Source organism: Argentina silus, assembly GCF_951799395.1.
Source record: "Argentina silus genome assembly, chromosome: 2".
Taxonomy (NCBI): Eukaryota; Metazoa; Chordata; class Actinopteri; order Argentiniformes; family Argentinidae; genus Argentina; species Argentina silus.
Genome location: NC_139656.1, coordinates 34,768,564 through 34,792,725, shown reverse-complemented (window position 1 = coordinate 34,792,725; position 24,162 = coordinate 34,768,564). Strand labels below are relative to the sequence as shown.

At 48.2% G+C, this 24,162-nt stretch overlaps 2 protein-coding genes across 3 annotated transcripts in view; one reads left to right on the top strand and one right to left on the bottom strand.

Annotated features, from left to right (window-relative positions):
* The first annotated feature begins 4,033 nt into the window (after nt 1-4,033).
* Nucleotides 4,034-12,287, top strand: irf1b (interferon regulatory factor 1b). Of its 2 annotated transcripts, none has more exons than XM_083696757.1 (10): nt 4,034-4,108; nt 5,792-5,886; nt 8,112-8,211; nt 9,121-9,291; nt 9,725-9,765; nt 9,922-10,036; nt 10,243-10,368; nt 10,665-10,696; nt 10,892-11,027; nt 11,523-12,287. In XM_083696757.1, the coding sequence occupies exons 2-10, from the start codon at nt 5,800-5,802 to the stop codon at nt 11,654-11,656; spliced, it is 942 nt and encodes a 313-aa protein (XP_083552883.1). In that variant the 5' UTR covers nt 4,034-4,108; nt 5,792-5,799; the 3' UTR covers nt 11,657-12,287. The 2 variants fall into 2 exon arrangements, with proteins under 2 accessions (XP_083552883.1, XP_083552882.1); XM_083696756.1 differs by lacking the exon at nt 4,034-4,108 and adding an exon at nt 5,012-5,129.
* An 8,853-nt stretch (nt 12,288-21,140) lies between these two features.
* The window catches only part of LOC310823942 (uncharacterized protein), a 7,098-nt gene continuing 4,076 nt past the window's right edge, over nt 21,141-24,162 (bottom strand). Inside the window, exon 2 of the mRNA XM_083696883.1 lies at nt 21,141-23,733. Within this exon, the coding sequence (XP_083553009.1) occupies nt 21,965-22,363 (399 nt within the window). The 5' untranslated portion in view covers nt 22,364-23,733 and the 3' untranslated portion in view covers nt 21,141-21,964. The remainder of the gene's footprint in view (nt 23,734-24,162) is intronic.

The following is a 24,162-nucleotide window of genomic DNA, read 5'->3' as shown; positions in this document are numbered from 1 at the left end:
CCTCCTTCTCCTCCATCTCCTCCATCTCCTCTTCCTCCTCCATCTCCTCCTCCTCCCCCTCCTCCCCCCCGCCTCCTTCTCCTCCATCTCCTCCTCCTCCTCTTCCTCCTCCATCTCCTCCTTCTCCTCCTCCTACTCCTCCTTCTCCATCTCCTCCTCCTCCTCTTCCTCCTCCATCTCCTCCTCCTCCCCCCTCCTCCTCTTCCACCTCCTCCTTCTCCTCCACCCCAGGAGGCAGGTAGAGATAGAGGGAGGGAGGGAGGGAGGCAGGGAGGCAGGTAGAGATAGAGGGAGGGAGGGAGGGAGAGAGAGTGGCAGGGAGGAGAGAGAGTGGCAGGGAGGAGAGAGAGAGGCAGGGAGGGAGGGAGGGAGGGAGGGAGGAAGGCATTTGATTTGATATGACACAGAAGTGCATTCAGCTATGTTTATATGAAAGCCCCAATACAAACATGTACCATATCCTTCCTCCTATCCTTCCTCCTATCCTTCCTCCTATCCTTCCTCCTATCCTTCCTGGAGGTACTGGAATGGCCTATCAGAGGGGGTGGTGGGGGGGGGGCACTGACAGACTACCACCTCCTCCTACCCTGACCTCTGACCTCTGGGGCCATAAAGGATATGACTGTTTCCTGTGCAGGATCTTATGTTTGTTGCTGGAGGGTCCTCCTGTCCACCCTCACTGGGAGAGGGGGAGGGGGGAGGGAGGAGGAGGGAGGGGAGAGGGGGGAGGGGGAGGGAGGGGAGAGGGGGAGGAGGGAGGGGAGAGGGAGATGGGGAGGAGGGAGGGAGGGGAGAGGGGGAGGAGGGAGGGGAGAGGGGGTGGAGGGAGGGGGGAGGAGGGAGGAGGGGAGAGGGGGAGGAGGGAGGGGAGAGGGGGTGGAGGGAGGGGGGAGGAGGGAGGGAGGGGAGAGGGGAGGAGGGAGGGAGGGAGGGGAGAGGGGGAGGGGGAGGAGGGAGGGAGGGAGGGGAGAGGCCCCCACCACAGCCCCCGACCCCCCCCCCCCCCTTAAAGGGAGGGCCCCCGGGCCTGTGGTGACGTAGCGTCATTAGCATTAGCATTAGCTCCTGCCTGATCCTCTGTCACTGAGCTGAGCTGTCACAGCAGATGGCCCAGATACGGGTCATCTAAACCGCCCAGGCTCCTCTGCTCTGGGGGGGGGGGGGGGGGGGGGGATATGTTACCTCTGGACTGGTCATGTAGAAGGGAGGGAGGGAGGGAGGGATGTGTTACCTCTGGTATGGTCGTGTAGGAGGGAGGGAGGGAGGGAGGGAGGGAGGGAGGGAGGGATGTGTTACCTCTGGTAGTGTAGGAGGAGGGAGGGAGGGAGGGAGGGAGGGAGGGAGGGAGAGATGTGTTACCTCTGGTATGGTCGTGTAGGAGGGAGGGAGGGAGGGAGGGAGGGAGGGATGTGTTACCTCTGGTAGTGTAGGAGGGAGGGAGGGAGGGAGGGAGGGATGTGTTACCTCTGGTAGTGTAGGAGGGAGGGAGGGAGGGAGGGATGTGTTACCTCTGGTAGTGTAGGAGGGAGGGAGGGAGGGAGGGATGTGTTACCTCTGGTAGTGTAGGAGGGAGGGAGGGAGGGAGGGAGGGAGGGAGGGATGTGTTACCTCTGGTATGGTCGTGTAGGAGGGAGGGAGGGAGGGAGGGATGTGTTACCTCTGGTAGTGTAGGAGGGAGGGAGGGAGGGAGGGAGAGATGTGTTACCTCTGGTATGGTCGTGTAGGAGGGAGGGAGGGAGGGAGGGAGGGAGGGATGTGTTACCTCTGGTAGTGTAGGAGGGAGGGAGGGAGGGAGGGAGGGATGTGTTACCTCTGGTAGTGTAGGAGGGAGGGAGGGAGGGAGGGATGTGTTACCTCTGGTAGTGTAGGAGGGAGGGAGGGAGGGAGGGATGTGTTACCTCTGGTAGTGTAGGAGGGAGGGAGGGAGGGAGGGAGGGAGGGATGTGTTACCTCTGGTAGTGTAGGAGGGAGGGAGGGAGGGAGGGAGGGAGGGAGGGAGGGATGTGTTACCTCTGGTAGTGTAGGAGGGAGGGAGGGAGGGAGGGATGTGTTACCTCTGGTAGTGTAGGAGGGAGGGAGGGAGGGAGGGAGGGAGGGATGTGTTACCTCTGGCTTTTATGGAGAAGCTTTATTAGGCTTTTAGCTTTTAGCTTTTTTTATTTGAAGAACCCTTTTGAACCTTCTTCTTCTTTCTGAGGGTATTCCTTTATTGTGGTTACTATTTGCGTGCATATACCTGTGCGTGCGTCCGTGCGTGCGCGTGCGTCCGTGCGTGTGCGTGTATGCCTGTGCGTGCGTGTGTATGCCTGTGCGTGCCTGTGCGTGTGTATGCCTGTGCGTGTGTGTTCATACTTTTTTCCCACAGCTGAACATTCAGTCAGTGGTATCTCACTGTCATACCCAGAGTAAACACCTGTCCACACACATGGCTTGTATCTGAAGAATATATCTGGAAATGATTGAGAACAACAGCTCATTCCTCCAGAGCACTTTACCAGCCTGTTTACCAGCCTGTTTACCAGCCTGTTCATCACTTTATTAACTAGGACAGCTACTAGCATGTTCTGTTGAAGCCCTCAGAGGCGAGTATTTCCTGCCATGCTGATTCAATAACGGTGACATGACATGAAGGACGAATCATGCTGCTTCCTCTCCAGATTGCTAGAGATATTTCTAATATTTCTACGTCAGCCACGTAGAGACCGAGTGAAAGGTGTTATACAAATGCAATTAATCTCATAAGGTATGTCTGGGCGAGGATTTAGCCGACATGATTATTGCATAATACACACTGAAGCTCTTGAAAGGTCAATAGCGACTGGCAGCGCGATGTGATGCAATATTCTGCAAGTCAAATATAGACACTTTCAGTGAATTAATTTCAGTCACATTTCAGTCACACTGCAACCTGAACTCTCTCTCCTACACCTCGCAGAACAATAGATAGCTTTTAAATATTGTTTTGTATATTTTGTTAAAGACATTATGAGGGCATGAAACTATTTGATTTCATCTCAAGTTTCACCTTTAAGTTATGGATTTAGGCGGCGTATATTCTGAATCGTTCTGTGTTCAGCTGACTGTCAGAGGCGACATGATGTCAGTGGGGAAATGGGGAGGTAAACAAAGGAAATAGCTTTGAAACATAAACCCATTGGATCATATGGAGCGGTGATAAAGCTGATTCCCTGTCCTTGGGAAACCCCAGGGCTTCACAGAGAGACGGAGAGAAACTCCGCAGGAAAACACCCAGCTTCTCCCACCGACACGCCCCTCCCTGGGACCTCCGTCCTCGGTTGCGCTCTGGCAAGTACTTTTACATGGCAGTACTTTTATGGAAGATTAGGTCCCAGCTTTTTAGAGTGTGTGTGTGTGTGTGTGTGTGTGTGTGTGTGTGTGTGTGTGTGTGTGTGTGTGTGTGTGTGCGCGCGTGTCTGTGTCTGTGTGTGTTTCCCAATGGATGACATTGTACACGCACCAACCGTCGATCTTATAATAATATATTACCCTTAGTGTAGACCGGCTTTGCAATAGCTTACCAGACAACTACTCGTTTCTCAGACAAATCCTACTGAGTATAAAGATGCATTACAATTCGATGTTGTTGTTTTTTTGTTTTTGTTTTTTTGATAAATAATACATATATTTGTATTTGTGCTTACTCATTTATCTGGTCAGCTTTTGCAATGCATGCATACACTAAGGGTCATACTTACATAAGACTGACGGTGTGTGTGTGTGTGTGTATAGTTTCATCCATTGGGAAACTCCACACACACACACACACACACACACACACACACACACACACACACACACACACACACACACACACACACACACACAGTTATAATGTAGTTTCAACCAACCTCAGAGGCATTGGCAACACTATCTCAGACGAGCCTTACTAACACACTCCCCCTGTCGGTCAGTTTAATTGCTACAGCATTTCCCGGAAAAGTGCGACTTCTCAGTGCGACTGTGGTTTATTCTAAAGGGTTGGTCGGGACTTTGTCTCCTCATGACCTGCTGCGTGATCGTGTCTGGAAGGAATCCGCGCTGACTCCTTTGTACAGCACCGTGTTGCAATAACCCTAGGTCACTGAATGTAAGTGTTTTACAGTAAATACCGTGCACTGGTGGTTTTATAAGACATACTACAGTAGGCCTATACAATCTAATTCATGAGAGTGCTGGTTGCAACACAGTCATATATAGATAGGGTTGCATTATTCTTAATGCAAAGTTGAAAAATAATACAAAATAACCATGCACAATGTTTATTATGACAATGTGTTTTCAAATGTGTCACCAGTAGGTACAGTACCAGTCAAAAGTTTGGACACAAACGTGCCAAGAGTGTGCAAAGCTGTCATCAAAGCAAAAGGTGGCTACTTTGAAGAATCTAAAACATATTCTGGTTTGTAGATTGTAGAAAATAATAAAAAATAAAGAAAAACCATTGAATGAGAAGGTGTGTCCAAACTTTTGACTGGTACTGTACATGACAACTTATACTAACTATGACACAATTATACGAGTATAGGTTATAATATCATATCGTCTTACAGCCTAATTCAGTTTTCGAATGTGTGTGTGTTTAAAAATATTTGATGATGCTGCTGTCTACGTGCAGCGTGCTGCTCTACAAGTAGTGTAGACACACACACACACACACACACACACACACACACACACACACACACACACACACACACACACACACACACACACACACACACACACACACAACACACACTCTGTTGTTGCGTCGAGGACTTCCTCCTTCTGAGCCTTGGTCCACAACGGCATGATTTCCGAGAAATCATATGCTGCCTGCAGTTTGAGCGCCCTGGCCTCTGGTTGGCGCTCGGCGCACCGAGACTGTGTCAAGATCGGCCCCTCGACTGAGTGTGTGGCTGCGTCCATGAGAACTAACAGCAGGGGAAAACCCACCCCCTCTCACAGAGTATAAAAACCACACGCCTCTGTGAGGAGAGAGTACACTGTCTATGAGCTGATAGAGGTGGACATTGCTCACAAGGAATAGCTGCTCTCTCGATCCTTACTAAGGGGAATACCTGTGACTGCTTTTTCTCCAGTTACAACGGGATAAAAAAATTGCAGCTGTAAGTCATGTTTTTGATGCTTGTAAAGTTGTTGCGTGCACGCGCTTACATGGATTGACTTGCTTACTTTCATGTTTTAGTTCATAGCCTGCCAATAAGCTGTCGAATCTAGTGTCGGGATAATGTGTTTCCATATTACGCGCATCTGCTTCTCGGTGTCTGCGTCTTCTTAGGCACCAATACAATCAGATCGCTTTTCTTTGAAGTAGCCCCTATAATAACGCGAGGCTTACGGGTGTGTAGAAAACACTAGTGGGAGCGTGTAGCGCGGAGGGGGGGGGGCGGGGGCGTTGGGGGGGTGGTGGTCGGTCGATTTTACGTGCGATATATAAATTCGCGCACTGTATATCCAGACACTGTACACATTTTAGATAGGCTGTGTAACATTAATTCAGACTAGTGGAATACTGCAGACGGCTCGCAACAGGGTGCATGTTGTATATATACAGATTGTAATTTCCCACCAGTTGGCAGTGAATCAACTTCCTGGTCGTGAACTTTTCTCTGCACTAAAAGGCAATACATCTGTAACAGAGAGAACGGGGGAGTTGCAGCCTCTTAAATATCTCACATTCCAGGGAAGGTCCAAGGGTCAAAGCCGACCAAACTCATCTCCTCTCCTCTCCTCTCCTCTCCTCTCCTCTGTCTCTCTGCCCTCCTAGGACTGAACATGCCTGTGTCCAGGATGAGAATGAGGCCCTGGCTGGAGGATAAGATTAACTCCAACACCATCACTGGGCTGGTGTGGGTGGATAAGGTAAGAATACTACTACTACTGATTCAAGATGCTAAACTTTATTGCCATACTGTACTGTACAGTCAGAGATTGTTTGGAAGTTGCTTCGGTGGACAGCGGCTCGTATGTAAAAACCCGGACAGTTTCAGACCTCAGCGACATTGTTACACCGCTCTTTAGACTCGCCAGCCTTAGTTTTGTCTCGCCTCCTCCTCACGCTTCAACAAAGGAAACGCTACCTTACATTATGCTGCTGGATGCACATCAGACACATGAGTGAGGAATGGCCCCTGCAGCCAGACCACGGTGGCTAAAACCTGATGAGACCAATAAAACAAAATAGAACATGTAGAATAGTCAGACTGCTTATAGAACATGTAGAATAGTCAGACTGCTTATAGAACATGTAGAATAGTCAGACTGCTTATAGAACATGTAGAATAGTCAGACTGCTTATAGAACATGTAGAATAGTCAGACTGCTTATAGAACATGTAGAATAGTCAGACTGCTTATAGAACATGTAGAATAGTCAGACTGCTTATAGAACATGTAGAATAGTCAGACTGCTTATAGAACATGTAGAATAGTCAGACTGCTTATAGAACATGTAGAATAGTCAGACTGCTTATAGAACATGTAGAATAGTCAGACTGCTTATAGAACATGTAGAATAGTCAGACTGCTTATAGAACATGTAGAATAGTCAGACTGCTTATAGAACATGTAGAATAGTCAGACTGCTTATAGAACATGTAGAATAGTCAGACTGCTTATAGAACATGTAGAATAGTCAGACTGCTTATAGAACATGTAGAATAGTCAGACTGCTTATAGAACATGTAGAATAGTCAGACTGCTTATAGAACATGTAGAATAGTCAGACTGCTTATAGAACATGTAGAATAGTCAGACTGCTTATAGAACATGTAGAATAGTCAGACTGCTTATAGAACATGTAGAATAGTCAGACTGCTTATAGAACATGTAGAATAGTCAGACTGCTTATAGAACATGTAGAATAGTCAGACTGCTTATAGAACATGTAGAATAGTCAGACTGCTTATAGAACATGTAGAATAGTCAGACTGCTTATAGAACATGTAGAATAGTCAGACTGCTTATAGAACATGTAGAATAGTCAGACTGCTTATAGAACATGTAGAATAGTCAGACTGCTTATAGAACATGTAGAATAGTCAGACTGCTTATAGAACATGTAGAATAGTCAGACTGCTTATAGAACATGTAGAATAGTCAGACTGCTTATAGAATATGTAGAATAGTCAGACTGCTTATAGAACATGTAGAATAGTCAGACTGCTTATAGAACATGTAGAATAGTCAGACTGCTTCTTCCAACAATGGCTTGGTTAATGGCTGACTGTGGAAGGAGCATCCTACCTCCTAGCACACAGACTCTGCTTGGCATTAAATCAAATCAAATGTATTTGTATAAGGCTTTTTATACAGAAATGTCACAAAGTGCTTCACAACAAAAACAACAATAAACAATAAATACAATACAAACAATATGATCTAACACCAAACCATAGACCCCCAATATGATCTAACACCAAACCATAGACCCCCAGGAGTAAGCAAAGGGAAAACAAACCCAGAGGGGAGAAAAATATAGGGCACAGTGGCATGGGTTAGGTTCAGGGTTAGGTTCAGGGTTAGGGTTAGGTTAGGGTTAGAAACTCCCTGGGAGGAAGAAACCTGGAGAGGAACCGGACTCCAGGGGGACCCATCCTCCTCTGGGTGACCAGGTGCTGAACAGTAAACTAATGTGGAATGTTGTGTGGTGCAGGAGTTCAGGGGTCCATAGTGAAGGGCAGCTTTCTGGTGGGTTAGGGTTAGGGTTAGGGTTAGGGTTAGGGCTATGGTTAGGGTTAGTGCTAGTCCTAACCCGGTTGGGACAGCATGCGTCTGCTCTGTGTCATAGGAATGTCTCCCAAAGGAAGTTTACCCCATGGCCCCGAGATCAAAGACACACTCATAATACCAGGGACATGGAGAGATAGATGATCAATTAAAACAACATTTCCCAGGCTGCTATGCGTCTCATCACATCCAAACCCATTGAACCTGGGTTGAGACGTTCTAACCCACACAGAGACATTCTAGAGTTCTAACTCCGGGTTCTAGAGCTCTAATCCAGAGTTCTAGAGCTCTAATCCAGAGTTCTAGAGTTCTAACCCAGGGTTCTAGAGTTCTAACCCAGGGTTTTGTTGTTCTTTTCAGGAGAGGAAGATGTTCTCCATCCCGTGGAAGCACGCGGCTCGCCACGGCTGGGTGATGGACAAGGACGCCTGTCTGTTCAAGCAGTGGGCCGTCCATACTGGTGAGCAGCACATGCACTGCAGAAGGGAGTCTGGTGGAGGCTGGGCTCATTGTAATGTATGGAGCGGAAGGAGGAACGGTATCAAACACACATGTTTTTGGTATCCTCCGATTTCTACCTCCACCCAGCCTCCCCTTACACAAGCCTCCCTCTGCTCTCACTTCTTTCAGTCCCACCCTAAAAAAGCCACCACAAACACAACCCCATCTCAGATGTGCCAGGGGTAGACCCAGGGCTAACCTGAGGTACAAGGGCATGTTGGGTAGGGGATCTCCTACTGCCAAACCTCAACCACCTTCCACCTCGGTGCTACGGAATATGGAATATAATAACTCATTCAGTGCAGAGGGTGAATGAAGTCACCCAAACTGTCAACATTCCAGAGTGCCGAGGGTGACTTTATTCACCAAAAATGCATCAATGACAGTGCTTAATTTTGTGGCCAATCAGAGTGTTGTTGCTAGGTAAACACCGCATAGAACACTTGGCCCTCAAGGAGGGGAGTGCTCTGGGAAATTCTTTGGCACGGTTTCTACCTACATTATACAGTACAGCGCCTTCTTCCGCAAAGCTTTCTTTATTTTACCAGTCAAAAGTTTGGACACACCTTCTCATTCAATGGTTTTTCTTTATTTTTTATTATTTTCTACATTGTAGATTAATATTGAAGACATCTAAACTATGAAGGAACACATATGGAATTATGTAGTAAACAAAAAAGTGTTAAACAAACCAGAATATGTTTTATATTTTAGATTCTTCAAAGTTCTTCTTCCTTTTGCTTTGATGACGGCTTTGCTCACTCTTGGCAAGGTGTGTCCAAACTTTTGACTGGTACTGTACATACAGTCACTAATGCTGATTATTGAGTAGAGAGTAATGTACATTATTTTTCTTTTTTTTCTGCAGGCAAATTCCGAGATGGTGAGACCAAGCCTGACGCTAAAACGTGGAAGGCCAACTTCAGGTGTGCCATGAACTCTCTCCCTGACATTCAGGAAGTAAAAGACAAGAGTGTCAACAAAGGCAACCAGGCCGTGCGAGTCTACAAGATGCTGCACATCCCCTCAAAGCCCCACAGTAAGTCCACCCAGGGGGGAATGGCCGCCGCGTATGTGCTGTAACATAGGGATGTGACATAGGGATGTGACATAGGGATGTGACATAGGGATGTAACATAGGGATGTGACATAGGGATGTGACCTGTTTGACAGTTCAATCAATCAATCAATCAATCAATCAATCAAATATATCTGTATAAGGCTTTTGACAAATGTCGCAAAGTGCTTCACAACAAAAACAACACTAAACAATAGAAACAATCAATACAATACAAACAATATGATCTAACACCAAACCATAGACCCCCAATATGATCTAACACCAAACCATAGACCCCCAATATGATCTAACACCAAACCATAGACCCCCAATATGATCTAACACCAAACCATAGACCCCCAAAAAGTAAAATACAATGACTAAAACAATCCTGTTTTCCTTTTCCAACCAGATAAGAAATCCAAAGCAAAGGACACCAAGAAAAACAACAAGGTATGAATCATTTTACTGCCTTTATGACCCTCAATGTGGTCCCCTCTCAGCTGTAGAACAATCACTAACGATGACACGTCTGCATATTTATTTGGCTTAATAGCCATCTCTAAACACACTGCCATAACCGTCTCTTCAATGCTCTCTTCTCTCTAGAGATCAATGATCAAGATGGAGGAGGTGAACTACAGTGATTCCCAGTGTGACGAGTCAGACATGCAAGAGGACAGCACCACACAGGAGAGCACTGTCGACAGCACGGAGGACCTAGGTGAGACCACCTCTCTGAGATCAGTCACACGTTATTGCTCGCCTCATTATTGCGGCTGGTGGAGGTAGAAATCGGAGGCCGTTTTTAAAACTTTATCCGAATGAAAGATACAAAAATATTTCAAATGGACAGAAGTACAGGTTGTATGTCTGTAAATCTAAGCTACAAATGAATGACTTCTGTGGTTGTTTCTCTCCCCAACGCAGGTCTCTCAGAATCCACGTACGTCAACGACTCAGATGTTCCTGATTGGTCGACGTCGGTCGAGATCGGCCCAGACAGCACCAACAACATATACGCCTCCTTCCAGGTGTCACCTGACCACACGCCAGGTGAGACTAACGTTACATGACTGGATGCTTGTTTGTGTTTGGTTTGTTGGGTTTGGGCTGCAGGCCTATCGGGAGCCACATGCTAGTAGCTAACCACATGCTAGTAGCTAACCACATGCTAGTAGCTAACCATATGCTAGTAGCTAGCCATATGCTAGTAGCTAGCCACATGCTAGTAGCTAGTGTGTGTGTGTGTGTGTGTGTGTGTCTGTGTGTGTGTGTGTGTGTGTGTGTGTGTGTGTAAACCGTTTGTGTTTATAGTACGACGCTCACTTCCTCCTTCCTCCTCTCTCCAGATTACGACTTGGACACAGAGGCCATCATCGAGGTAGGTCCTTCCTCTAATGTTGTGCTTCTATTCATTGTCAGGAATACCCACGTCTGCCTGCTATTCTGCATTAGTTAGTGTCTAACTTACTTTGAGTAGTAACCCAAACGCGCCCCCCCGCCCCTAACTCAAACTGACAACCCCTTAAACAAGCAGACCTCCACCAGGCTCATCCCCGTTGTTTTGACCCTCCAGATTACACAGCAATTGGAGCAAGACACCACACAATGGATGCAGAACGGCATGAACAGCAAGGGGTTCCTGAGCAATGAAGTAGGCACAGCAGAGTCTTACCTCAGCAGCCCAGAGAGCCAGTGGAGTAATAATTCAGGTAAACTGCTGCTACTGCTAGCTACCGGAGCTATCGCAATCGTGTCACTGAAGGTAGCATGTAGGACTGTGGCGTATCAAGTCATGGTTCCTTTCCATGGTCTCTCGACAGATTTGTCAGATATTTGTCAGATATTTGTTAGTCAAACACAAAAACAAAACCCTGAGGTGGATACATGGGCCGTTAAGAAAGGATTTGTTAAACAATAATGTGTTATATGCCAGACTAGGGTGGAAATCTAGGAGAATTTCAGTCAGTAGCGTTTCCCTCACTAAATAGGTTTACTGAGATACAAAGCATAACAACAACAACAACAACAACACTAGTGTTTGTGTTTGACACCATTCCTGAGTCCATTCCATGCATTACAATGAGCCCGTCCTCCGATGTCTACCTCTGCCAGCCTCACCTGGTAATGCAGTAATCTGTCACAACCCACACCTGGTCAACCTCCAGCCTCGCTGACTCTCTTTGTTTTGTTTCTGTTTGTTTCAGGGGAGGAGTTAGAGCTGACGCTGTACACAGAGCTGAGCTCACGGCCAGCGGAAGACATCTTCAGCTACGACTACTGGAACACCTCAGTCCCGGCCAGTTACAACCACCAACAGATCCCTCTCTTCTCCATCTGAGCGCCCGTCCCGTCCTCCAGAGAAACACCAGTTTTGTCGCCTCTTGTGAGGTATATTAGCGGCCTGTTCTCAGGAAGGTCAGCTAGTTTGTGGACTACTTACACCGTACCTAGCCAGTGGGTTTTTGGTACATCACAGGAAGACCTCGTCCTACACTCTCAAAGACTGTCTTCTTGTCAGGATGACCTTTGAACTTTAAGCTACACTGTCTCTGTGTCGATGTCTGCCGCGGCGGGACAGCGGGTCGACATGGACAGTCTGAAGTGTCATGGCACGACTTCCCGCGCCACTTCGACTTTTTTTCTCCGAGTGTGAACCTCTCACTCTTCTCTGTCACCTCTGTGTTGACCATTTTGTTGTGGTGCTGGTGTCGTTGTTCTCACTATGAATGTCTCTAGAAGCTCCATTACAAGAGCCATCATTTGAGAGCTTCTCCAGTTGTCCGACTGTGACATCACCATCTTCCGTTATGAACAGCCGTATAAGTCATGCATTATAACAAACTATCACAGCATCATTGTATTCATATTCGGGGGAAAGGTCTTAGTGATTGTAGAATATTTGTAAATATTTATATGTACAGTTCTTGTTGTTTTTGTTGTTTTCTACAAAATAAAAAAAATCCATTTAATCTGTCGAGTTGCGTATGGTATATAACTGATGTTTCCTGTTCATGTGTGCAGTGCGGCAGGTGTTTCACTGGATCTTCAACGACAGAAGAGGCAGCCTGTACGGTAGCTTGATGATGATGTTTTTTATGAGAGAGCTGCCAGTTTACACGCCACAACTCCACAGTCACAGCAGCCTGACTCATCGCAAACATGCCTAAGGAACGTGGATTGTAAAACCAGCACTTTATTGTATACAGTATAACGTTGTTGCAATTGTGTACGTTCTATTTTAAAAACCCACTTAAAGATAGTAAACGTTGAAGGCTTGACAAGGCTTTCAGAAATCCTTCATAAACATAAGCAACATGCGGTAGCATGATATGAAAACGGGTTAGGTCACCTGACTGGGCCCAGGGCGAGGAACCTGCTATCTCACCTACTTTCCATCCTGTATCTCTGAGGTAACAACACTGTTTCAGCTGGTATTTACCCAGTATTCACCAGAACACTTTGTGGTAACACAGGGTATTCAATAGGGAACTTCGTGGTAAATCAGGGTACTTTCTGTGGCAGTGTACAGCCTTCTAGACCCCGTGCTAAATGGCACATAGTGGAGCTTGCGGAAGTGAATCTTAAAGGCCTCTATAACAGCTTTTATAATGTGTTTAAGAGTTCATTAAAATGTATAATGTTATAAGCATCTATATCAGCTTTATACATGTGTTATAGACCTCTATACCACATGTATATTATATTTATAATGTGTTATAGGCTTCATTAAGCCGTAAAAGTAGATATCTTAATTTAATGATTTTAATCCTCTCTGCCTTCAACCCTTCAACCCTTCAACCTTTTAACCCTTCAACCCTTCAACCCTTCAACCTTTTAACCCTTCAACCCTTCAATCTTTTAACCCTTCAATCTTTTAACCCTTCAATCTTTTAACCATTCAATCTTTTAACCCTTCAACCCTTCAATCTTTTAACCCTTCAATCTTTTAACCCTTCAATCTTTTAACCCTTCAACCTTTTAACCCTTCAACCCTTCAACCTTTTAACCCTTCAACCTTTTAACCCTTCAACCCTTCAACCTTTTAACCCTTCAACCTTTTAACCCTTCAACCCTTCAACCTTTTAACCCTTCAACCCTTCAACCCTTCAACCTTTTAACCCTTCAACCCTTCAACCTTTTAACCCTTCAACCCTTCAACCCTTCAACCTTTTAACCCTTCAACCTTTTAACCCTTCAACCCTTCAACTCTTCAACTCTTCAACCTTTTAACCCTTCAACCTTTTAACCCTTCAACCCTTCAACCTTTTAACCCTTTAACCCTTCAACTCTTCAACTCTTCAACCTTTTAACCCTTCAACCTTTTAACCCTTCAACCCTTCAACCTTTTAACCCTTCAACCTTTCAACCCTTCAACCTTTTAACCCTTCAACCTTTCAACCCTTCAACCTTTCAACCCTTCAACCCTTCAACCCTTCAACCTTTTAACCCTTCAACCTTTTAACCCTTCAACCCTTCAACCTTTTAACCCTTCAACCCTTCAACCTTTTAACCCTTCAACCTTTTAACCCTTCAACCCTTCAACTCTTCAACTCTTCAACCTTTTAACCCTTCAACCCTTCAACCTTTTAACCCTTCAACCTTTTAACCCTTCAACCCTTCAACCCTAACCCTAACCCTAACCCATGCACTACTCAGATGTCTTGTGTTTGATCCTTCCCAAGGCGTTTGTCCTGATTTCTTGTGTTTCCCATCTGAGTTCTTAGACAATGAAAGAAAGGTTTGGCACAGTGAGATGCAGGAAGTCCATTTGGATGTTGTTGTTACTGAGAACAACTTCTGCTGGTCTCTGACTGCTTACTAACTGGTCTGACTGCTTACTAACTGGTCCCTGACTGCTTACTAACTGGTCTGACTGCTTACTAACTGGTCCCTGACTGCTTATTAACTGGTCTGACTACTTACTAACTGGTCTGACTGCTCACAGGGAATTATAAAAAAGTGTTCCTTTTCATCCCTTTTATGTCATTGGGTTAGGGTTAGGGTTAGGGTTAGGGTTAGGGTTAGGTTTTATGTCATTAGGTTATTCTCATCTCCGTACCCGTCTACATTCCAGCGTAGCACTCTGAAGATTAAAGATGAGTTTGACGTCTGGGTCATGTAAGGCCGCAGTTAGTTTTGTTGAATGTGTTTATGCATCATTCAGTAATTGGTACTTTTACTGGGAGAGACATTTAGAAAAAAAAAGGGAAAAAAAAGGTCTTTAAACAAATAGCCTTATTTTTGGCAGACGATTTGAAAATAAGGGTTAGGGTTAGAGTTAGGGTTAGGGTTAGGGTTAGAGTTAGGGTTAGGGTTAGGATTCGAGTTAGAGGGTCAGAGTTTGGCCGACTGCCTATCTGTTTCAAACAGTTGTGGAATTCACCCTCCCTCGTCATGGCATCTTGAAACACTAGACGAGGGTTTTTCCAGAGCAATTGAGCTAAGCTAACGCATTAACAATGCATGGGAGTAGCATGGCATCAACCCAGTTTGGGTAGCACAAGCCTCCCCTTATCCAACCAGGAAGTGTTTTATAGTCGGTGGAACTTCCGGATCCCTTGGGAGACCTTCAGTCTCATCTGCAGCCAGGGAATAAAGCCACTGTGTGACAGAAGAGTAAAACCACAGAGTGTAATCTCACAGAACAAATAGGGAAATACCGGATGCTGTTAACATGTGTTTTGTGAAGAAACCCAAATTCAGCCACACAAGGAAGACTGCTGCTTACGTAACAGCCAATGGGGGAAGCACATAAACACATACATTCTAACCCTAACCCTAACCCGAACACATAAACACATACATTCTAACCCTAACCCTAACCCGAACACATAAACACATACATTCTAACCCTAACCCTAACCCGAACACATAAACACATACATTCTAACCCTAACCCTAACCCTAACCCGAACACATAAACACATACATTCTAACCCTAACCCTAACCCTAATGGGGGATACACATAAACACATACATTCTAACCCTAACCCTAACCCTAACGGGGGATACACATAAACACATACATTCTAACCCTAACCCTAACCCTAATGGGGGATACACATAAACACATACATTCTAACCCTAACCCTAACCCTAACGGGGGATACACATAAACACATACATTCTAACCCTAACCCTAACACATAAACACATACATTCTAACCCTAACCCTAACCCTAATGGGGGATACACATAAACACATACATTTGTTTGCTATTCATACATTAATTTATTGTTGCTTCATTCATGCATGTTGACACAATGTACAGCAGAGGGGACACATACTGAATACACACAATCTTAAATGTCATTGGAAGTAATCGGGACATTCTGTTCAAAGCAATGTAGGCGTGTCCCATCTGTACAGTGGACAGTTGTATTGGTGTTCAGGCTGAACAGGTCAGTTGTATTGGTGTTCAGGCTGAACAGGTCAGTTGTATTGGTGTTCAGGCTGAACAGGTCAGTTGTATTGGTGTTCAGGCTGAACAGGACAGTTGTATTGGTGTTCAGGCTGAACAGGACAGTTGTATTGGTGTTCAGGCTGAACAGGTCATTGCCTGATCATGGGAAAATAGAGGGTAGATGCTAAGTGGGATCCTTTAACCCTAACCCTAACCCTAATCCTAATCCTAACCCTAATCCTAATCCTAATCCTAATCCTAATCCTAATCCTAACCCTAATCCTAACCCTAACCCTAACCCTAATCCTAATCCTAATCCTAATCCTAATCCTAATCCTAATCCTAACCCTAACCCTAACCCTAACCCTGGCCCTGACCTTAACCATAACCCTAACCCTAACCCTAACCCTAACCCTTAACCCTGACCCTAACCCTAACCCTAACCCTAATCCTAATCCTAACCCTAACCCTAACCCTAATCCTAACCCTAACCCTAACCCTAACCCTAACCCTAACCCTAACCCTAACCCTGACTCTGACTCTGACTCTGACCCTGACCCTGACCCTGACCCTAGCTCTAAAACATGGGTGTTAGGGGCATGGGTGTTAGGGGCATGGGTGTTAGGGGCATGGGTGTTAGGGGCATGGGGATGGATCCTCTCATTCAGGAATGTGCGATAGTGACATGTGGAATCATGGATATTGAAAGCTAGGGTTGTACAATAGCATGATGGTAGTATTCTTCATATATGTCATATAATAATGTAATTATTTATTATATAACAGTATTAAACTTTTCAACACAGTTAACACGTTCCCCTAAACAGTTAAAACATTTAAACACCACCTTTCTTTTGCAAAATGCACTCTAACTCTCAAAACGTGGAATACATGTCACAAAAGCTAATCAGTGCATGAACACAGTGTCCTTTGCCTAATCTAATGAAAAATGAAATCCACCAATCATTTCATAATGACACACTGAATCAGGGCTGTCACACTCAATTTGGTCGCAGAACGAATTGGACCAAATGCCACCTCAGATGGCTCAGAAGATGGCTGCCCCTGTGCCCAGAGCTCTGTTCTCCCTGGGGGGGGGGTTGAAGATGACTGACCCTGTGCCCAGAGCTCTGTTCTCCCTGGGGGGGGGGTTGAAGATGACTGACCCTGTGCCCAGAGCTCTGTTCTCCCTGGGGGGGTGAAGATGGCTGCCCCTGTGCCCAGAGCTCTGTTCTCCCTGGGGGGGTTGAAGATGACTGACCCTGTGCCCAGAGCTCTGTTCTCCCTGGGGGGGTGAAGATGGCTGCCCCTGTGCCCAGAGCTCTGTTCTCCCTGGGGGGGGGGTGAAGATGACTGACCCTGTGCCCAGAGCTCTGTTCTCCCTGGGGGGGTGAAGATGACTGACCCTGTGCCCAGAGCTCTGTTCTCCCTGGGGGGGTGAAGATGGCTGACCCTGTGCCCAGAGCTCTGTTCTCCCTGGGGGGGGGTGAAGATGGGTGACCCTGTGCCCAGAGCTCTGTTCTCCCTGGGGGGGGGTGAAGATGGCTGCCCCTGTGCCCAGAGCTCTGTTCTCCCTGGGGGGAGGGGGGGGGGTGAAGATGGCTGCCCCTGTGCCCAGAGCTCTGTTCTCCCTGGGGGGTGGGGGATGGGGTGAAGATGACTGCCCCTGTGACCAGAGCTCTGTTCTCCCTGGGGGGGGGGGTGAAGATGGCTGACCCTGTGCCCAGAGCTCTGTTCTCCCTGGGGGGGGTGAAGATGGCTGACCCTGTGCCCAGAGCTCTGTTCTCCCTGAGGGGGGGGGGGTGAAGATGGCTGCCCCTGTGCCCAGAGCTCTATTCTCCCTGGGGAGGGTGAAGATGGCTGCCCCTGTGCCCAGAGCTCTGTTCTCCCTGGGGGGGGGGTGAAGATGGCTGACCCTGTGCCCATAGCTCTGTTCTCCCTGGGGGGGGGGGTGAAGATGGCTGCCCCTGTGCCCAGAGCTCTGTTCTCCCTGGGGGGGGTGAAGATGGCTGCCCCTGTGCCCAGAGCTCTGTTCTCCCTGGGGGGGGGGGGGGGGGGGTGAAGATGGCTGCCCCTGTGCCCAGAGCTCTGTTCTCCCTGGGGGGGGGGGGTGAAGATGGCTGCCCCTGTGCCCAGAGCTCTGTTCTCCCTGGGGGGGGGTGAAGATGGCTGCCCCTGTGCCCAGAGCTCTGTTCTCCCTGGGGGGGGGGGGTGAAGATGGCTGCCCCTGTGCCCAGAGCTCTGTTCTCCCTGGGGGGGGGGGGTGAAGATGGCTGCCCCTGTGCCCAGAGCTCTGTTCTCCCTGGGGGGGGTGAAGATGGCTGACCCTGTGCCCAGAGCTCTGTTCTCCCTGGGGGGGGGGGGTGAAGATGGCTGACCCTGTGCCCAGAGCTCTGTTCTCCCTGGGGGGGGGGGGTGAAGATGGCTGACCCTGTGCCCAGAGCTCTGTTCTCCCTGGGGGGGGGTGAAGATGGCTGACCCTGTGCCCAGAGCTCTGTTCTCCCTGGGGGGGGGTGAAGATGGCTGCCCCTGTGCCCAGAGCTCTGTTCTCCCTGGGGGGAGGGGGGGGGGTGAAGATGGCTGCCCCTGTGCCCAGAGCTCTGTTCTCCCTGGGGGGGGGGGGGGGGGGTGAAGATGGCTGCCCCTGTGCCCAGAGCTCTGTTCTCCCTGGGGGGGGGGGGTGAAGATGGCTGCCCCTGTGCCCAGAGCTCTGTTCTCCCTGGGGGGGGGAGGGGTGAAGATGGCTGCCCCTGTGCCCAGAGCTCTGTTCTCCCTGGGGGGGAGAACATTCCAACATTTGGCAAGGCTAATAAAACTTTACAGACCTGATCTGCTGACACTCTCTGATGCCCCTAGGATCCCTATTTCTACATGTTCATGTAAGATAATATAAGATAATGTAAGATAATATCTTATTCCAACATTCCTGTCCAGCTCTCCCTCTACGATACACCAGCCCCAACCTGCTGTTTATGGCAACTGAATTCCTGCTGTTCGGTGGTTTTTGTGTCCTTGTGGTCAAGACTACCACTGGTTTCGTTTCATCTCATTTTGGGGAAATGAGGAACCAGTCATCTGATCGTGGTTGAAATGGAATGAGAACTAGAAACCTGCTTGTGATTGCAGTTTTATTTATTTTTAAATTTATTTTTTGTTGGGCATCTTTCCCATTTCAGTCAGGACACTTATGTCGGTTCAATCATGTTTAATGTAAATGGTTGTACATTTAAGTTTGGCGTCATTGAATAGCTCTGCTCTGTATCGCTCCCTGCCTGAAACTAAACATCATTAAATACTACATAACATCAGCAGGAAGCCCGTAACTATCAACAGAGCAACCGAGACAGAGCAACCAAGCGGGTGGAGGCTGGGGTGGTGGGTGGAGGCTGGGGTGGTGGGTGGAGGCTGGGGTGGTGGGTGGAGGCTGGGGGGTGGGTGGAGGTTGGGGCGGTGGGTGGAGGCTGGGGCGGTGGGTGGTGGGTGGAGGCTGGGGGGTGGGTGGAGGCTGGGGGGTAGGTGGAGGTTGGGGCGGTGGGTGGAGGCTGGGGCGGTGGGTGGAGGCTGGGGGGTAGGTGGAGGTTGGGGCGGTGGGTGGAGGCTGGGGCGGTGGGTGGTGGGTGGAGGCTGGGGGGTGGGTAGAGGCTGGGGCGGTGGGTGGAGGCTGGGTGGTGGGTGGAGGCTGGGGAGGTGGGTGGAGGCTGGGGAGGTGGGTGGTGGGTGGAGGCTGGGGGGTGGTGGGTGGAGGCTGGGGCGGTGGGTGGAGGCTGGGTGGTGGGTGGAGGCTGGGGAGGTGGGTGGAGGCTGGGTGGTGGGTGGAGGCTGGGGGGTGGGTGGAAGCTGGGGCGGTGGGTGGAGGCTGGGTGATGGGTGGTGGGTGGTGGGTGGAGGCTGGGGGGTGGGTGGAAGCTGGGGCGGTGGGTGGAGGCTGGGTGATGGGTGGTGGGTGGAGGCTGGGGGGTGGGTGGAAGCTGGGGCGGTGGGTGGAGGCTGGGTGATGGGTGGTGGGTGGAGGCTGGGGGGTGGGTGGGACGACCCATACGTATAACTCTCATAGGCAGTGGCGTCACACTGTTTAACCACGGTGGAGCGTTGCTTTAAGCCTCGTCCCTCAGACAGGTGATGACGTTTTGAGACAGGTGATGACGTTTTGAGACAGGTGAATCAGCTATCCGTCACGTGATGGACGTCTGCCGTTGGACTTAAAGTGTCCCACCTGAACCTACGTCTCTTCATTTAATACTAACAGGGTCTAAGCTACAGGTCCATAGACAGAGAGACACATGGCTCACATATACGTGCATTCATCAACAATATGTATCGATACGATCTGTATCCCTCTGGTACTGTTTGGATTGACAGTTTAACTCATTAAGGGGTGACTTAGCATTCAGACACTAGCATTCAGACAGACAGACGGACAGGCAGACAGACAAACAGACAGACAGGCAGGCAGACAGACAAACAGACAGACAGACAGACAGACAGACAGACAGACAGACGGACGGATAGACAGACAGACAGGCAGACAGACAGGCAGGCAGACAGGCAGTAGCACCTCTAACAGACAGACAGGCAGATAGACAGACAGACAGGCAGTAGCACCTCTAACAGACAGACAGACAGACAGACAGACAGACAGGCAGTAGCACCTCTAACAGACAGACAGACAGACAGGCAGACAGACAGACAGACAGGCAGTAGCACCTCTAACAGACAGACAGACAGACAGACAGACAGACAGGCAGTAGCACCTCTAACAGACCCAGGGAACAGAGCATGAAGGCTGTGATGTCGCAGTACATAACAGAACAACACGTTCAGAAATAGAATCACCACACCCACTTCCTGATTCACCTCTCTGTCACCACACCCACTTCCTGATGCATCTCTCTGTCTGCCATCGAAACAGAGAGGAGGAGGGGGAGGGGGAGAGAGAGAGAGAGAGGGGGGGGGGGGGGGGGCAGGGAAGGAGGGTGAGAGGGGGGAAGGAGGGAGAGAGAGAGAGCGAGAAGGGGGGGCAGGGAGGGAGGGTGGGAGAGAGAGGGGGGGCAGGGAGAGAGGGTGGGAGAGAGAGAGAGAGAGAGAGACAGAGAGAGAGAGAGAGAGAGAGACAGAGAGAGGGAAAGAGACAGAGAGACAGAGAGAGAGAGAGAGAGAGAGAGAGAGAGAGAGAGAGAGAGGAGGAGGGTGGCAGCAGCAATGAATGTCATGTGGCTGATAAAACTCCAGGTGCTTTCCAGAGGTGTATAACTCTACTACCTGGAGTACATTACCACACACACACACACACACACACACACACACACACACACACACACACACACACACACACACACACACACACACACACACACACTATTCTACTACAGTACATTAGATTAGATTAGATTCAACTTGTACAGAGTTCAAGTACTGAGACAACGAAAATGTAGTTTGGCATCTAACCAGATAGAGCAAAAGACATGATATTGTAGACAGTGCATGGTATTAATTACAGTATGAGGTATTACAGTATGAGGTATTACAGTATGAGGTATTACAGTATTACAGTAGGAGGTATTACAGTATTACAGTATGAGGTATTACAGTATGAGGTATTGCAGTATGAGGTATTACAGTATTACAGTATGAGGTATTACAGTAGGAGGTATTACAGTATGAGGTATTACAGTATTACAGTATGAGGTATTACAGTATGAGGTATTACAGTATTACAGTATGAGGTATTACAGTATTACAGTATGAGGTATTACAGTATGAGGTATTACAGTATGAGGTATTACAGTATTACAGTATAAGGTATTACAGTATGAGGTATTACAGTATGAGGTATTACAGTATTACAGTATGAGGTATTACAGTATGAGGTATTACAGTATTACAGTATGAGGTATTACAGTATGAGGTATTACAGTATTACAGTATGAGGTATTACAGTATAAGGTATTATAGTATGACAGTATGAGGTATTACAGTATGAGGTATTACAGTATGAGGTATTACAGTAGGAGGTATTACAGTGAGTATAAATAAATGAATATAATAAGTGAATATACATCAATGATATGTACAGTTGAACAAGGGCAATAGGTCTTATGTATAAAATGAGGTATGTTACATATATGTAAGATGTATACATAGAGACCAATATAATAAATATGTGTAAACAAGCAGTAGTGCAAAAAGCTAATCCTGAGTGAGCCAGTAGAGGTATGGGGGGAGGGCACACTGATACTGGGAGTCAATGTTCCTCTTGTTGGGGGGTGGAGGAGGGCAGCTGGGAGGCGGGGGGCTGGGCTTCTGAGTTCAGCAGAGTAACAGCTGCAGGGAAGAAGCTGTTCCTGAGCCTGCTGGTGAACGGGAACAGAGACTCCTGTTCAGCTTCTCGGAGGGGAGGAGGCCTAACAGTCCGTGGCGGGGGGGGGGCATTGATGATGGTGTTGAATGCTGAGCTGACGTCAGTGAGCAGCATCCCTGCGTAGGTGTTGTTGTTATGTAGGTGGGTCAGGGCGGAGTGTCGTGCCGTGGAGATGGCATCCTCTATTGACCTGTTCAGGCGGGAGGCAACCTGGTGGGGATCCAGTGTGGGGGGTAGGTGGTCTTTAAGGTGAGCCAGGACCAACCTCTCGAAGCACTTCATGATGATGGGGGTGAGTGCAACGGGGCGGAAGTCATTCAGGCCCGCTGCAGCAGAATGCTGACTTGAGGCACGTGACAGGTTCAAAATGTCAGTGAAGACCTCGGCCAGCTGCCCAGCGCCCAACGCCCTGAGCACACGACCAGGGATGCCGTTAGGGCCAGCAGCCTTGCCTGCATTCACCTTGCTCTCCACCAATAAGTGGTGGAGAGTGTGAGGGGCTGGTCATCTGGGGGGGGGGGTCTTCAGCTTTGATGGCTGGGTCCTTGTTGTCCTGGTCGAAGCGACCGTAGAAGTGGTTGAGTTTGTCGGGGAGGGAGGCAGTGCTGGTTTGGGATGCTGTGTTTTTGGGTCTGTGATGGCCTGGATGCCCTGCAATCTGCAGTTTGTGGTTGTGTGTTTGGTCTTCCTGATGCCCCTCTTCAGGTTAGCCCTGGATGAGCTGTAGGCCTCTGCATCACCAGATCTAAAAGCGGCGTTGTGTGCCTTCAGCAGTAAGCGGACCTCACTGCTCATCCAAGGCTTCTGGTCGGGCAAAGTTCTTATCTGTTTGTGGGTGGTGACACTGTTGACACATGTATTGATGTAATCCAGAACGGAAGAAGCATATGAATCAATGTCTGTGTGGGAGTCCAGGGTGGCCTGAGTGGTGAATATCCTCCAGTCAGTGCGTTGAACCTGGTGCTGTAGTGTAGAGTCCAGTCAGTGTGTTGAAACTGGTGCTGTAGTGTAGAGTCCAGTCAGTGTGTTGAACCTGGTGCTGTAGTGTAGAGTCCAGTCAGTGTGTTGAACCTGGTGCTGTAGTGTAGAGTCCAGTCAGTGTGTTGAACCTGGTGCTGTAGTGTAGAGTCCAGTCAGTGTGTTGAAACTGGTGCTGTAGTGTAGAGTCCAGTCAGTGTGTTGAACCTGGTGCTGTAGTGTAGAGTCCAGTCAGCGTGTTGAAACTGGTGCTGTAGAGTAGAGTCCAGTCAGCGTGTTGAAACTGGTGCTGTAGTGTAGAGTCCAGTCAGTGTGTTGAACCTGGTGCTGTAGTGTAGAGTCCAGTCAGTGTGTTGAACCTGGTGCTGTAGTGTAGAGTCCAGTCAGTGTGTTGAACCTGGTGCTGTAGTGTAGAGTCCAGTCAGTGTGTTGAACCTGGTGCTGTAGTGTAGAGTCCAGTCAGTGCGTTGAAACTGGTGCTGTAGTGTAGAGTCCAGTCAGTGCGTTGAAACTGGTGCTGTAGTGTAGAGTCCAGTCAGTGTGTTGAACCTGGTGCTGTAGTGTAGAGTCCAGTCAGCGTGTTGAACCTGGTGCTGTAGTGTAGAGTCCTCTCCCTCTGGCCAGACTCTGGCTGTCCTCACCGTTGGTTTCACACGTTTGATGAGTGGTGTGTACTTGGGGAGTAGGAATAATGGGAGGTGATCAGACTGTCCCAGGTGGGGGAGGAGAATGGCTTTGTAAGCCTCAGCAATGTTTGTATACACATGATCTAGAGTGTTGTCTCCTCTGGTGGGGCAGGAGACATGTTGGTGGAATTTTGGGAGTACAGTTCTCAGGTTGGAGTGGTTGGAATCCCCTCCAACTATAAAGGCTCCATCCAGGTGTGCAGTTTGTTGTTTGCTAATAGCAGCACGGAGTTCTTTCATTGCTAGCTTAGCATTAGCCCCGCGCCGTCCGCATCGATGTTTACCATTATCCATTAGAGGTGTTATAACACTATTACAGTACACTAGAGGTGTTATAACACTACTACAGTACACTAGAGGTGTTATAACACTATTACGTGAATTACAGGTGTTATAACACTCTTACAGTACACTAGA